At 50.8% G+C, this 14479-nt stretch overlaps 1 protein-coding gene across 33 annotated transcripts in view; it reads left to right on the top strand.

The window, feature by feature from the left end:
- Positions 1-13430, top strand: part of Mapt (microtubule associated protein tau) — a 96900-nt gene extending 83470 nt beyond the window's left edge. For 22 of the 33 annotated variants that reach the window (XM_075990451.1, XM_075990449.1, XM_075990444.1 and 19 more), the window contains 4 exons: positions 973-1065; positions 4422-4503; positions 5497-5609; positions 9593-13430. In XM_075990451.1, the coding sequence (XP_075846566.1) occupies positions 973-1065; positions 4422-4503; positions 5497-5609; positions 9593-9808 (504 nt within the window). In that variant the 3' untranslated portion in view covers positions 9809-13430. The remainder of the gene's footprint in view (positions 1-972; positions 1066-4421; positions 4504-5496; positions 5610-9592) is intronic. The other 11 variants (XM_075990455.1, XM_075990440.1, XM_075990433.1 and 8 more) reach the window with 3 other exon arrangements.
- The last annotated feature ends 1049 nt before the right edge of the window (positions 13431-14479 follow it).

Raw genomic sequence — 14479 nt, 5'->3', positions numbered from 1 at the left:
AAGCCAAATGTGAGTGACCATGGTCCCAGAACATGAATTTAGGTCACCCCCAAATAATATATTCTGATCTGATGATAGTGTAGTGAAGGTTTCCTAATAACACAATAGAATGAAATTATAAATGGAGGTAGTTTTAAAATTTTTTTAAGCCGGGCGGTGGTGGCGCACGCCTTTAATCCCAGCACTCAGGAGGCAGAGGCAGGCGGATCTCTGTGAGTTCGAGACCAGCCTGGTCTACAGAGCTAGTTCCAGGACAGGCTCCAAAGCCACAGAGAAACCCTGTCTCGAAAAAAAAAAAAAAAAGAAAAAGAAAAACCAAAAAATAAAATAAAATAAAATTTTTTTAAATTTCAACTTAAGCTGGTCAGGTGGTGCACACCCTTAATCCCAGTTTCGGCACAGCCAGGGCTACCTAGTGAAATCCTGTCTCAAAACAGGCCCCTCCCCCCACAAAAAAGAGCTAAAAAGTATTTTTAAATATTTATTTATTGCATGTATGAGTGTGTGTGCCACTGCACGCATGTGGGAGGGGACGTGTGTAGTCTGGTGGCAGCCATCTTCACCCTCACCAAACCATCGCCATCTCAACTCAAGACAGTTTGGCTGGGAACCTTCACATTCCAACTCTCCAGCGGCGCGAGGAATCTTAGACGCTGTCTTGCACGGGCGTGGGTTTTGGGGGGTTTGTTGTTTTTCTTCTGAGAAGTGGACACGGGGGACTCCCTGTTTACACTCGTCACTCCACGCCAACCTTCCCACATCTGTCCTCGAGTCCCCAGTCCCATTTTCGTTCAGATCCATTTTGGGATCTCTGAGTCTAGTAGGTTGGCACTGTGCCTTCTCAGGCAGCTTTCTTGCAGCCCGCACCCCCCAGGAGGCGGGGCTCAGACCTGGTTCTCCCCAGCAGCACGCAGGTCAGGGGTCACTGCGCTGGGTGTGGTCATCACTCATTCTCTTTTCTGGCTATCAAAGGTGCAGATAATTAATAAGAAGCTGGATCTTAGCAACGTCCAGTCCAAGTGCGGCTCGAAGGACAATATCAAACACGTCCCGGGCGGCGGCAGTGTGAGTACAGTCACACTCTCCCTGCAGTGTGCTGCAGCCTTTGCTGAGACACGTGTCATAAGTGTGTACTTGGGAGACATTGCAGAGAATAAATCCCCGCAGGCTCAGGGCCTCTGGTGTCCCTACACTTAGGTTTGCTGCCCCCAGACTCCCCTCCCCATGTTCAGTGAAGAACCCAGCAGAATCGGGACAGCAACTGGCTCCGGCTGGCCCTTTCCTGAGAAGCTGGGTCCCCGCAGTACCGTGCCCATGTCCCTAGAAGCCCCACAGCCTGCTAGAAATGGGCTGAAGACTGTGGCACCCAAGCCTGGACTGTCACCTCTCCGGAGCCTCATCTCTGGAACAGTTCTGCTGTGGACAGACGGTCCATATGATCTGAGCAGATGCTAAGGACTTCCTGTCCCATGTCAAGGGCAGAGAGGGTCCTAGTCACCCTCCATTTCTCATCTGGGAAGCAATTCCTAAGCCTCAGTTAAAGTTTAAAACCAGCCCCCACTCCCCCCCCCCCAATACAGGGACTCTGGCTGCAAAGAGCCTAAGAGAGCTTGCGGGTGGTATCTATTGCCCGAGTCGGGTTTGCCAGAAAAAAGTTGCTTAGGGTTTTAAATTTGTCCTCTATACACCACTGGGGGCCCAGCTTATCGGCAGTGAGTCCGTGCGAGATGTTCTCAGGCTTCCCTGATGGGCTTAAAGACTCCAATGTCCTCCTGGCTAGCCTGTGTCCACAGGGCAGGATATGCAAACTGGCCTGGGTTTCTCCAGGTCAATTCCTTCATCCCCAGCTCTGGGTCAGTCCCAGGAGAAGCCCTGGCTCTCTGAGAGAGATCCTGCTGGCTCAGTCTTGTGACTGTGTGCCCTGGCCCACAGGGTTTATTCTTGCAATGTGCTTCTGCCTCCTGCCCTGGCACCTGCCCTGCCTTCTGCCTCTCGGACCTTTGGCCCCGGAGCAGCAAGTGCTGGCCTTGTGGCTACTGCTTCTTCCGCTTCCTCACGGTGTCTGCTGTTTCCTCCGTCCTCTACTCACGCTGCTCCTGCCATCCCCACCCCGTACTTGTGTGTTTTTGCTTCGGAAGGAGAGGCGCGGCTGTTGGCTACGCTGTAGTTATTGTCCAGCCTGATGCCCTCTCTGTGTACATTCAATAAACTGTTCTAGAAAGAGATGGGTGGGGGAAAGAGATGGTCACTAACGACTCCCGTTGCTGTCTTTGTCCCTGGGCCCTTTAATGTTGTCATTTAGGGTGTGTTGACCTCCCAGCCCAGGCCTGCTGTGGTTGGGGAGGAAAGACAGGGCATCTGGTTTGGCTCATGTCTGGCCTGCTGCTGGGGCTGAAGGCTCTGGCTCCAGTGGGCTGCAGAGGACGGATGCCCCTGCAGGGGAAATGGGGAAGAGCCAGTTCAGGGCAGCTCTGGTCACATGCTGGTTGCCTGATGAGGCTCCAGTGCCCAGGATGCCAGGGAAGTTTCCTAATGTGTGCAGCAGTGTGTCAGCCTGTGGACTGACCTATGACCTTATATAGAGTCACAAGATAAACTATGGGCTGACCATGAGGACTGTCCTTGGCCTGTGGCCACTGTTGTCTACAGGATGGACCTGTAGAGAAAGCTCTCTTGAGGGAGGGAGCTGGTGGTTATAACCTCTGGCATTTTGGGTTGCAGGATCCCTGGCCTGGACTGCACATCTGGCTTGTTGCTGGCTCTTGCTAGGGTAGAGGGCCTTGCAGCAGGCAGGCTGCTCCTCCATCTGTGCCTCCTGGCTGGGCTGTGGCCTCCTCTCTAGGGCTGCTTCCCCACGCCCCGTACATTCCTTCCTCCTCTGGTCATTCCAGGCTTCCAACATCTCTTACCCTGCCACACCCTGCCACTGACTCAAGACTCTACCTGGGCCTGGAAGAGTGAGGCTCTGGTCCCTCTAGCATTCCTGTCTCCTCTTGGAGATCTCAGGCTCCCGTGGGTTGCAGAGCGCAAGTTCTCCTGTTGGGGGAGCCAACCCCTTTGCTCTCCCATCATCACCTGCCCCAGAACTCCCACTATACCCTGGATCTGTCTGCAGAAAGTCTTCGGGACCATCTGCTCTTCGTCCACTTTCACAGGGGCAGGGTGACACCCCAGCACACTGACGTGTGACCCCAGCACACTGACATGTGACCCCAGCACACTGACGGGTGACCCCAGCACACTGACGGGTGACCCCAGCACACTGACGGGTGACCCCAGCACACTGACGGGTGACCCCAGCACACTGACGGGTGACTCCAGCACACTGACGGGTGAGGCCACAGCCTGCCTCTTTTGCCCGCCTCTTCCATCAAGTCCATTAGCAGAAAAAGAAACACATTGCACACACGCACACACACGCGTGCACACACACGCACACACACACCCCACAACACAGCATACAATCAGCACAGCTCTCCATGAAAATGAGAGGGGTCTGTCCGTTTAGCCATCTATAGAACCTTGCTTTGCCAACTCTCATATGGACAGGAGATGACCCTCTCCCTCACTGGAATGACCCCACTGGTGGCCTGTATAGGAGACCCATTTGGAAGGTGGCAGTTAGTGACCAGCTCTCTAAGCTGCAAGCCACAGTTCTGAGAGACTGGCTTCCAGGAGCCCCATCTACCTGGGTGGCCTCCTTCAGGGTGTTCTCTCGGGATGCAACTGTCATTCCCCAGAGCAGGCCTTTCTGCTGTGCCACATGAAGGATCCTCGGGCTGGCAGGTCTCCCTTTGTGTCCTGTCTGCTCACTCACGCTTGCTGAGCCACTAAGCCTGTGATTTCTGCTGTGTGCCTGCTCTCCCTGTGAGTGTCGCTTTGCTTTTTCCAGTAGAGGATGAAGTGTCCAGGGGACACCACATGGCTCTTCCCTGAGTCATAGCGCTGTCCTGGGTCCTGTATGCCACCCGATGGTCCAGGGCTGTGGGAGTTTCCTGGATGTTCACTCCTCCTTGCCACCTCTCCTCTCTGAGTCCCTTCTGAGGAGATCACCTGGAGGCTGCAGGCCACTTCCTCCACTGTGTGTGATTGGTCTTTCCTCAGTGAAAAGATTTGTGTTTATATATTTAAATATCTGCTAAATAGTGCGATCAAGGACCAGGCGTCCCTGTTTTTCCTTGAGAATTTCTTTGGGTTTCTGGAATTGAAGATGGTCCCATAGTCACTTTGTGAGGACCCAGTTTTCTGGGGGCGGGGGGATTGTCTGGATTTGGGGAGCATATTATCCTCCCTGAGTGGGGTGTATCGGAAGCTGGTGGAAGCCACTGGCAAGTGGTCCATTGGAATTTGCTTTGTGTTACCCCCCTAGTAACACAACCCCCTTTATTCTCTGTCTCATTCCCGCCCTTTCTGACCTGCAGGTACAAATTGTCTACAAGCCAGTGGACCTGAGCAAGGTGACCTCCAAGTGCGGCTCCTTAGGCAACATCCATCATAAACCAGGTAGCCCTTGAGGAAGGCAGGCTGTGGGATGGGAAGGTGCTGGCTAGACCGGCAGGTGCCTCCTGGAATACGGCAACCTGGGCAGTAAACATTAAATGTGAAGGTGCTATGTGACCCGGGAGGTGTGACTGTCCTTGCCGGCTCCTGAGCAGGGCTTTTCCAGCCTAGACAAGGGGTGGAGGGAGAGGGAGAACTGGTTCCAGATTCCATCGTGTGGCTCTCCAGAAAAGCCTGTAAGACAGGACCAGCCGTGGGACTGATTGGACCCCCAAAGGCCAGCTCTGTGGACATCTCAGCTTTGTCCCCGCCAGCACGGGGGTCACTTCAACAGCTATGACATAAGACCTTTCTGGGCTGTTGTCCTACCTTCGCTGTGACTTTGTTAAACAAAGCACCCTTCCCAGGATAGTAGTACAAGTCACCTCCCCTCCTGCTACACCCTGGTGTGGTGACCCAAGTCAAAGAGGCAGACGGGGTTAGGCTCTCTCCTCATTGTGCTTTTGACATGCAATGTGATTCCAAGGTCTTGAGGGGCTGTGGCTTCAGGATGCTCAAATGAAAAATCTCCATTGCTGGAAGTTTAGAGTTCAGCATGCCTTCTCTTGGCCAAGCTTCCTGTACCTTTGAAGCATCTCAGGAGAAAGATTTTGTGGAGTAAATACCCAATGTACATCTCAATTAGAGAAGGGGCAGGTGATTTGGAAGCCCTTACAAGGGCTCCCTTGTGGCCAAGCCTCCTTCCAGATAAAGCAGAGCCCCAACAACTCCCAGAGGGCGGGCTGTGCTTGTGATCCCTGGCCCAGCCTCTGCAGGAGTCAGAATGGGCACATTAATGAATGTTCCCTGCCAGGATGGTGACAACTAACCTAATTGCTATCAAGCCTCCAGCAGCCCCGGGCACTTTGCTCTGCAGGCCGTGACCTCATTTAATATATGCTAAGTCCCCCAGACCACAGACGATGGCAAGAGGCTCTTGTGTGGGTTGTGTTCCAGGAGGGGGCCAGGTGGAAGTAAAATCTGAGAAGCTGGATTTCAAGGACAGAGTGCAGTCGAAGATTGGTTCCTTGGATAATATCACCCACGTCCCTGGAGGAGGGAATAAGAAGGTAAGGGGGGACAAATGGGGAGGTCACATGGGGAGGGGGGGTTAGTGGAGTGGGCTAGGCTGGTCCTAGAAGGCCCCATATGGACTATCTAGCGATGGGTTCTCACCCTGAGCTCAGTGTACCAGAAACACAGCATGAGACCAAAGACATATCTTTTCTGCTGGTTGCCAGGAAAGCTAGCGCAAACTAGCGATACTGAGGATGAGCCTCAGCTGGTAGAGCGCTTGCCCAGCACGCACAGAGCCTGGGTTCTGTCCCAGCATTGCATAGACTGGGCATAAACTGTAATCCCGGGTGGAAGCAGGAGGGTCAAGGGTTCAAGATCACCCTTGGCTGCATCGTAGGTTTCAGGCCAGCCTGCACTACCTGAGATTCTCACCAGACAGACAAAGGACAAAGTCTGCGGTTCTGAAGAGAAGTCCCACTGCTCCCACTGAGGCTGCTGTGTCTTGTCTCAGGGCCGAGGACTGGGTACCTAGTAGACATGGGTATGTGTGGGGTAAGGGCACACAAAGGTATGTGTGGCTCCGAGCAAGCTCCTCTTGCCCCCGCACAGGGTGTGATGAATGTAGGGCCGCCCTGGCTTCTCCTCTTTGGTACAAACCACCTCCACACTTGCCTGGCCCAGTATCGTGCAGGTAGTCTCCTCGGCAGGGTCCTCCCGGGAAATAACTGAACAGAGGGAATTTTCTGGAATCAGACCTAGCCCAGCACGAGAAAGGGTACTTATCCAAGGTGGCTCAGTTGTCTTTCTACTTGGCCATGTTGGGTGGCCCCTGGGAGTCCCCTGCCTGGCAAGTCCCCACAGCTCCTTGCTTTCCTCTGCAGCTGCATGCCTGCATCCACTGCTTATGTAAAGCCCCTGGTGACCATGAGGCACCCGAACCGCTGAAGCGCCTGGCCGGCACACACACAGCCAGCAGGCTGAGGGGTTCTTCCCCGAGATGGCCTGTAAGGGCAGATCCTCTGGTCTTTAGGACCCCAAAGCGGACACAGACCTTTGTTGCCTGAGAGCAGGAGATCCTCCAGTCTTGGAAGTTGACAGAAGCTGAAGAAAGGAGGCCATACCTGAGGGCTACTGGGCAGGCTCCCTTCTCTGGGAAGGTGGAAAAGCCTCATCAAAACCCTTCTCTGGGAAGGTGGAAAAGCCTCATCAACGGCCAGAGCTCTGCTAATTCTGCCACACATCGCTCAATTTAAATACAAAACCTCCTGTATTTCGTTCCCATACGGGACCTCTTGGCCATAGGCAGTCATAGACCTGACTCTACCTCAGTCTGATCCAATAGGACTGGAGCAGATCTAGGCCTTGGAGATTCCCTGGGTAAGGGAAGTTCTCCACCAACCTGGGAACTTCTATGCCCTGGGGGAAGCTCTGGGCAGGCAGGACTCCCCCAGGGGCCTGATGTAGGCCGAGCTTCAGTGTGCGGGCCTGTTTCTCCTTCAGAGAAATACCAGCACCCCAGAGGTGGGGTGAGATCCAAACAAAAGAAGGTCCCTGTGTCCTAAGACTGGAGAACTGGAGACAGGTGGATCAGGAGTTCAAGGTTACCCCCGAGCTGCACAGAATTGGAGCCAGCCTGGGCTACCTGAGACCTTATCTCACAAAACCAGAAACAGCTGGCCATAGTGGATCAAACACCTTTAATCTCAGCATTTGAGAGGCAGAGGCAGGCAGATCTCTGTTGAATTTGAGGGCAGCCTGGTCTATATATCGAGATCCAGGACAGGTGGGGCTAATAGAGCAACCCTGTAACACACACACACACACACACATACACACACACACACGCACGCACGCACGCACATGCGTGTTTACACACACACGTTTTAATGAAAGATTCTCTCAAGTACAATAATATGGAAGATCCCTGTTAACCAAAAAGAAGAGCATACGAACGCCTGATTTTTCTCAATGTCCACATTCAAGCTCCCAGCAAGAAGGCTTCTTCACCTAGGGTCTCTGACCTTGGAAGTTGTATGGAAATACCGTGTATATGTAGCATACATATATGCACACTTGGCTCAAAGTCTGGGATCCAGAACAAGGTTGAGACATTTTGTGTCCACCCCTTTTATGTAGAGACATGCCTCAGACTGCTTTCTGCTTCCCTTTAGACTCCTGGCTATAGCATTGTGTGTCTGCACCCCCAACTGTGTGTGTGTGTTGCATGTACATGAGTATGCAAGTGAGCACACCCATGTACATACATGCAGAGGCCAGAGCAGAACATTAGGTGTCTTTCTCTTTCTTTCACTGTCTACCTTTTTGCCTTCAGACAGGGATAGGGTCTCTCACTGAACTGGAAGCTTGCTGTTTTTGCTAGACTGGCTACAAGTGAGGTTCTGGGATGTAACTGTTTCCATCCCCAAATGCTGAGTTTACAAGTTATAGACATGCACAGACTTGCCCTGCCTTTTTACCTGGGTGCTGAGGATTCAAACTCAGGCCTTTGTGTTAGCAGAGCAAGCACTCCTCTGAGCCATCCCCCAGGCTTGTGATATCATTTCTTAAAAAGGGCTTCTTGGCATTACAACTTCTAGCACCCGCGCTAGTGGGTGCCACCTGAAAATACCTTAATAATCTTGGATAAAGAGTGTGTGTAGCCGTGACCGCTGGTACCAGTGATTCTACAGCAGGCCCTTTTCTCTTGTGGCTACCCCTGTGGTGCTTTTAGCAGTAAATTGGCAACAATCTAGCAAAACACAGAGTCCAGAGCAAGGGGTGTGTGTTCAGCATGCCTGAGGCTACGGGTTGCATCCCCCCCCCAGTACAATTAAACAAACAAACAAACAAACAAATAAGGGATGGCAGGATTGCTCAGTGGGTAAGAGCACCAGCTGCTCTTCCAGAGGTCCTGAGTTCAATTCCCAGCAACCACATGGTGACTCACAAATATCTGTAATGAGATCTGGCGCCCTCTTCAGACCTTAGGCATACATACAGGCAGAACACTGTGTACATAATAAATAAATCTTAAAAAAAGAAAGATAAGTAAATAGTCATACACATTTAGGATAATATACGCATGTAAAATGATGCATGCAAAGTCACTGGAGGTTGTTCCTATTCGGCATTGTTTGTAGTTGCAGAGAAATGGAACCTCCTCCACTTCTGTCAGGAAGGAGATAGATTTCGATGTAGATGCTGTAATGGGATAGAATAAGTAGCCCTTGGCATGGGGAAGTTCTCTGTGGAATAATCAAGTATTAAGCCTGAACCTTGGTGGCACACACTTGTAATCTCAGAAACTGAGAGACAGAGGGATTGATTCCTAAGGATAGCTAGTTCCAGACCAGCCTGGGCTAAATAGTAAGATCTTGCCTTAAAACAAGCCAGGCCAGTGAGATTGCTCAGTGGGTAAAGGTGTTTGCAGTCAAGTCTGATGCCCTGAGTTTGGTCCCCAGGACCCAGATGTTAGAAGGAGAGAACCAACTCATACAAGTTGTCCTTTGATCTCCCTACATGCACTAGGGCACATGCATGCACATACACACACACACACACATTCACACAAACACAAATGAATGTAGAAAGATTAGACAAACAGTCAGGTGTGCTGGTACATGCCTTTAATCCCATCACTCAGGAGGCAGAGGCAGGCAGATCTGAGTTCCAGGTAAGCTTGATCTACAGAGCCAGTTCCAGGACAGCCAAGGCTACACAGAGAAACCCTGCATCAAAATAAAATAAAGGAATGAACCGGGCAGTGGTGGCGCATGCCTTTAATCCAAGCACTCAGGAGGCAGAGGCAGGAGGATCTCTGTGAGTTCGAGGCCAGCCTGGTCTACAAGAACTAGTTCCAGGACAGGCTCCAAAACTGCAGAGAAATATATATATATATATATTCATATATGAGTGAATGAATGAATGAATGAAAACAGACAAATAAAAGAATGTTTTCTCCCGTCACAGAGTCTGTCAGTCAGGGCTTGTCTGCGTTCCCTCGGCTGTCACTCATCTCATCCTGTACTTCTTGCAGATTGAAACCCACAAGCTGACCTTCCGGGAGAATGCCAAAGCCAAGACAGACCATGGAGCAGAAATCGTGTACAAGTCGCCTGTGGTGTCTGGGGACACATCTCCACGGCACCTCAGCAATGTGTCCTCCACGGGAAGCATCAACATGGTGGACTCCCCACAGCTTGCCACACTAGCCGATGAAGTTTCCGCTTCTTTGGCCAAGCAGGGTTTGTGATCAGGCCCCTGGGGCGGTCAATAATCGTGGAGAGAAGAGAGAGTGAGAGTGTGGAAGAAAAAAAAAAAAAGAATGATCTGGCCCCTCGCCCTCTGCCCTCCCCACTGCTCCTCACAGACCGGCCGACCGGCTTGTCACCTAACCTGCTTTTGTGGCTCGGCTTTGGCTGGGGACTTCAAAATCAGTGATGGGAATAAGAGTAAATTTCATCTTCCAAATTGATTCGTGGGCTAGTAATAAAATATTTTTTAAGAAAAACATGTAAAAACATGGCCAAACCCAACATTTCCTTGGGCAATTGCTATTGATTTCCCCACCCCCACCCCCCTTTGAGTCTTAGAGGGTGAAGGAGGCTCTGAAGGTTGTTTCTGGGGAGTTTTAAGGGACTAGGGCAACTGATTGCCGCAGCCCCACCCTAGGGGCATCAGGGACAGCAGCAGCGACAAAAGGTTAGGAACTTGGTGTGTTTGTGGAGCTATAGGCAGGCAGGCGATGCTAATGTGTGGATGTGAAGCGGGCCTGAGGCAGCAAAGGCTGAGAGCTGGGTGTCAGTGAGTCAGAGGAGAGGGGAGGAAGACAGGCTCCTGCCAAGTCGCTTGGGAAGAACAGGTAGCCCCAGTCACCTGCAGCAGCCTTAGAAGGCACAACTGCCTGTTTGGTAAGGCCCTGGGGAGTATGTGCCCCTTCTGTAGGGCAGCCCAGGCTGGAAGGTGGTATCTTGTTGCTTGGTTCTCTGAAGGCTGACCTTGACATCACAGGGCACTGGTTTATTCCTCCCACTCTGCAGGGTGGGAGTCCTGAGCTGAGGGGCTTCATTCTCCTCTCACAGAAAACCCTGCTTTACTGAGTTCTGAAGTTTGGAATTGCAGCCATGATTTTGGCCACTTCACAGACCCGGGACTTTAGGGCTAACCAGTTCTTCGTAAGGACTTGTGCCTCTTTGGGGACATCCGCCTGTTCTCAAGCTTGGTCCTCTGGCATTTCTGCAGGGTGAGGGATGGAGGAGGGGCAGACAGGCCTCCCACCCCTCCCACAGCCACTGCAGCCCCTCCACCTGTCCATCACACCCACGTGTCTGCCGAGAGCCAGTCACTGCCGTTCTCTCATCCCGTCTCACTGTCCTGAGTGCTTAGCCTCCCCGCCCCCATCCTGGCCCTGGGTAGATGTGGGTAGTACCTGCTCTACACTAAGAGCTGGAGTCCAGGGAGGGCAAAGATTTGAAGCTCAGTCTCTAGTCCTACGTTCCACAAATCCAACCAGTGTGCCTGGAGATGACCCTGGACACTTCTGTCTGCTTTTTTTGTTTTAAACTTTAAATAGTGGTTGCCTCCTAGGTAGGCCTGGCCCTCCCTCTTCTCGTGTTGAGCTGGAGGCAATTCAGGTGCCAATGTGTTGGCATCAGTAAGAGCAGACAAGACTCCCAGGACAGGGCCACATTCCTCTCATCCTTCTCTTCCACCCCAGCTTGTGATTGCTAGCCTCCCAGAGCCCAGCCACCAGTAAGTCCCCGTGCACATAATCAGCCCTCCACACCCCAACTTGGGGAACATATCCCCTGGGAATGTTTTCCTCCAATCCCCATGGAAGCGGTGCTGCCTGCCCTGCTGGAGCAGTCAGACATCTTCATAGATACAGCCCTTCCCTCCCTGTCTACACCCTGTGCGTTGTAGTTGGATTTGTCTGTTTGTCTGGGTTCACCAGTGACTATGATAGTGAAAAGAAAGGAAAAAAGAAAAAAAGAAAAAAAAAAGGACGCATGTATCTTGTAATATTTGTCAAAGGGTTCTAGCTCACTACCAGGGATGGAGGTCCTGGGTATTTCTTGGCTCCAGGCCAGTGCAGTGCTTCACTGCTAGGACATCCTATGTTTTCAAAGTTTTCCTCTGCAACTGGGACCTCACAGACACTGGATTGTGACATTGGAGGTCTCTTAGCTGCCCAGGCCTGAAGCACAGGACCAGAGAGACTCCACCTGTCAGGGAGAGCTTCCTGCTGGCCTGTTTTGCAGAGTGAAGATGGTCCTGCCTAATCACAGCCTCATGTCCCACAGCAGCCCTGTAAGATGGGCTGATAACTACTGCATCCCGAGAGACAAGGGCATCAGTGTCAGCTGCGAGAGCTGCGGCCCTAGAAATCCCATGATTCTCCAGAAGACATCCTTGGGCCCTCACCACAGGGCTTGGGATGAACTGCCCCACTGAGGAAGGGGACATCGTAGGAGACTCCCTTGGTGTCCGAGGTGTCAGCCCACTGACCTTGCAAGAGCATCTCCTACAGCTGCAGGGAAGAGGCCTCAGGAGAAGCATAGGAGCCTCAGGCCCAATTCTATCACTTCTGGCTTGGATACAGTTAAGGAGTTAAGGACAGACACTGTGGATGGTAGAAGGAAGCAGCCAGCCTTTCCCATTAAAGAACAACCTATGGAGAAGCTCCCAGATGCTGATGGGCCCAATGGAGAAAAGGGAAGTGTGGCTTGAAGCATTGTCCCTTCATCATGGCTACCTATTCTGGTTTTTATCTTACTTCCCATTGTCCATTCTGCAGTTCCTGTCCTTGAATGGGGACACTAAAATATCTCTTGTAGGGAGAACAGCCCCAAAATAATTATTTGGAGTTATCAGGTCAGTGCTGGCTGATAGGCAGTTTACAATGAGAGTCTGGCTTGTGACTTCAGTGAGGACAATCCCCCAGGGGCACAGCACCTGTCCTTTCTTCCCATGCCTCCCTAGTCCAGAGCTGATGTCTTACTTAGGGTGGGCTAGATAGGGTATACCATATGCCTGGTTCCTCCAAGCTCTTAATTCACTTTATCAATAGTTCCATTTAAATTGACTACAATGGTAAGACTGTATCCTGTTTGAGATTGCTTTGTGCTATGGGGGGAGGGGGGAGGAGGAACATGTTAAGATATTTCACATGGGCAAACGGAAGCCTTGGAGTGTAGCCATCTGTAACCTTCATGATTACGACCACTTGCTAGAGAGAAGTGCCATGGCTTTAGCCTGGAGGCTTGTGACAGGCTTTCCCAAGGCAGAGACAGCCAGCTAGTTCCCTGCCTTCCCAGCCAGGTGTAGCTCCCAGGTTTGTGTAGGAATCTATGAACTACTCTTGTCTGCTGCCTTCTTTTGGTGTCCAGAGCCCACCATCCTGCCTCTTTAAAACCCTGGCTTCCTTCCCTCTAAGTCACTGGCACATCAGTTACCACTTCTGGACTGGCTTCAGATCCACAGCCTACAACTACTAGCAGTAGCCAAGACCTCTTCCTTTAGTCTGTTCTCCAGTGAAGGGCAGAGGTGGTAACCAACTGTATGACTATGGTTTTATGAGCCTCCAAACTTCTCTCTGGCTTCTGGAAGGGTTACTTTGGGCAGTATCTCAGTCTCACCCTCCTGATGGATTGTAGCCTGTGCAGTTACTGTGCTGGGCATGATCTCCAGTGCTTGCAAGTCCTATGATTTCTTTGGTGATTTTGAGGGGGTGGGGGAGGGACAAGGAATCATTTTAGCTTAGCTTCCTGTCTGTGAATGTCCATGTAGTGTATTGTGTTTTAACAAACGATTTACACTGATTGTTGCTGTAAAAGTGAATTTGGAAATAAAGTTATTACTCTGATTAAACAAAATCTCTGTTCACGAGTTCCAAATACAAGAAAACAAATTTACAAGTTCCTTTTCATTGAGAATTCAAAACAGGAAATGAAAAGTAAAACCAGACATTGGAGCGGCAGTTTTGGGGTCCTGGAGATAAAGAGTACAGACTTGGTTTATTACCTTTGGCAAATTATCCTCAGACAAGGCTACATTACATTAGTTCCTAGTTCCCAGTTCATTTGAAGCAAAGAAGTTTGGGGTGGGGTGTATGAGATTCCTCACCCCTGGAACTTAAGTGGGGGTGGTCTAGGCTAAAGTAAACTCAAAAGCCCATGTTGTAAATCCTACATGCATACCCATGTACTGCTGCTCTCTTACACCTTATAATCTTACTATAGATCTGCTAGGGATACAGCAGCTTCTTGCTTGCAACATCTCAATCTCTGCCCCAATTTATTTAGTGCTATAGCATGTGACCAGAGGACTACCTTGGGTGTCAGTCTGTCCACCTTGAGACATTGTTCTCCTGCACATGTGCGTGCTGTGTTACCTGATTCCTTGCTGCTAAAGATTTTGGATCTCAGCCTCCCATCTCACATAGGAACACTAGGATTACAGATGCCTGGCTTTAAGCTCACATTCAGGATCTCACACTGTGCACTTCATCCACTGAACCATCTCCCTGAGTTCTTTGGTAATATGTCAAGGTCTATCATTAGTCTTTAGATTTCCAATCTCAAAATACTTGTCTTCCCCAGTTCATTGATGTGCGTGGCCTCTGAAGGCAGCTGTTTTAGTCTAGTATATCCTGATGCATATAGAAGCAACACAAAAGCAGAAAAATGGAAGAACAGCTGAGTCTTAGAGAAGGCCCTTAGCCTTCTTAGACAAAGTAATTTCCCCCAGGTAGCAAGAACCAACTTAGATACATGCAAATTACATATATTTTCATTGATCACTCCCCTCAAAGTCTGCAGGTGACAAGTAAAAATCCCCATTAAAGAGAAATTTGAAATACTATACTGCTTACCTCTTAAAGGAACAATGAGAGGGAATAAATCAATTTTGCTTCACTTCAGAG

This window comes from Microtus pennsylvanicus, chromosome 11 (genome assembly GCF_037038515.1).
Source record: "Microtus pennsylvanicus isolate mMicPen1 chromosome 11, mMicPen1.hap1, whole genome shotgun sequence".
In the NCBI taxonomy this organism is placed as follows: domain Eukaryota; kingdom Metazoa; phylum Chordata; class Mammalia; order Rodentia; family Cricetidae; genus Microtus; species Microtus pennsylvanicus.
Note: the sequence above shows the minus strand (reverse complement) of the source record. Positions and strands in the feature narration are given on the sequence as shown.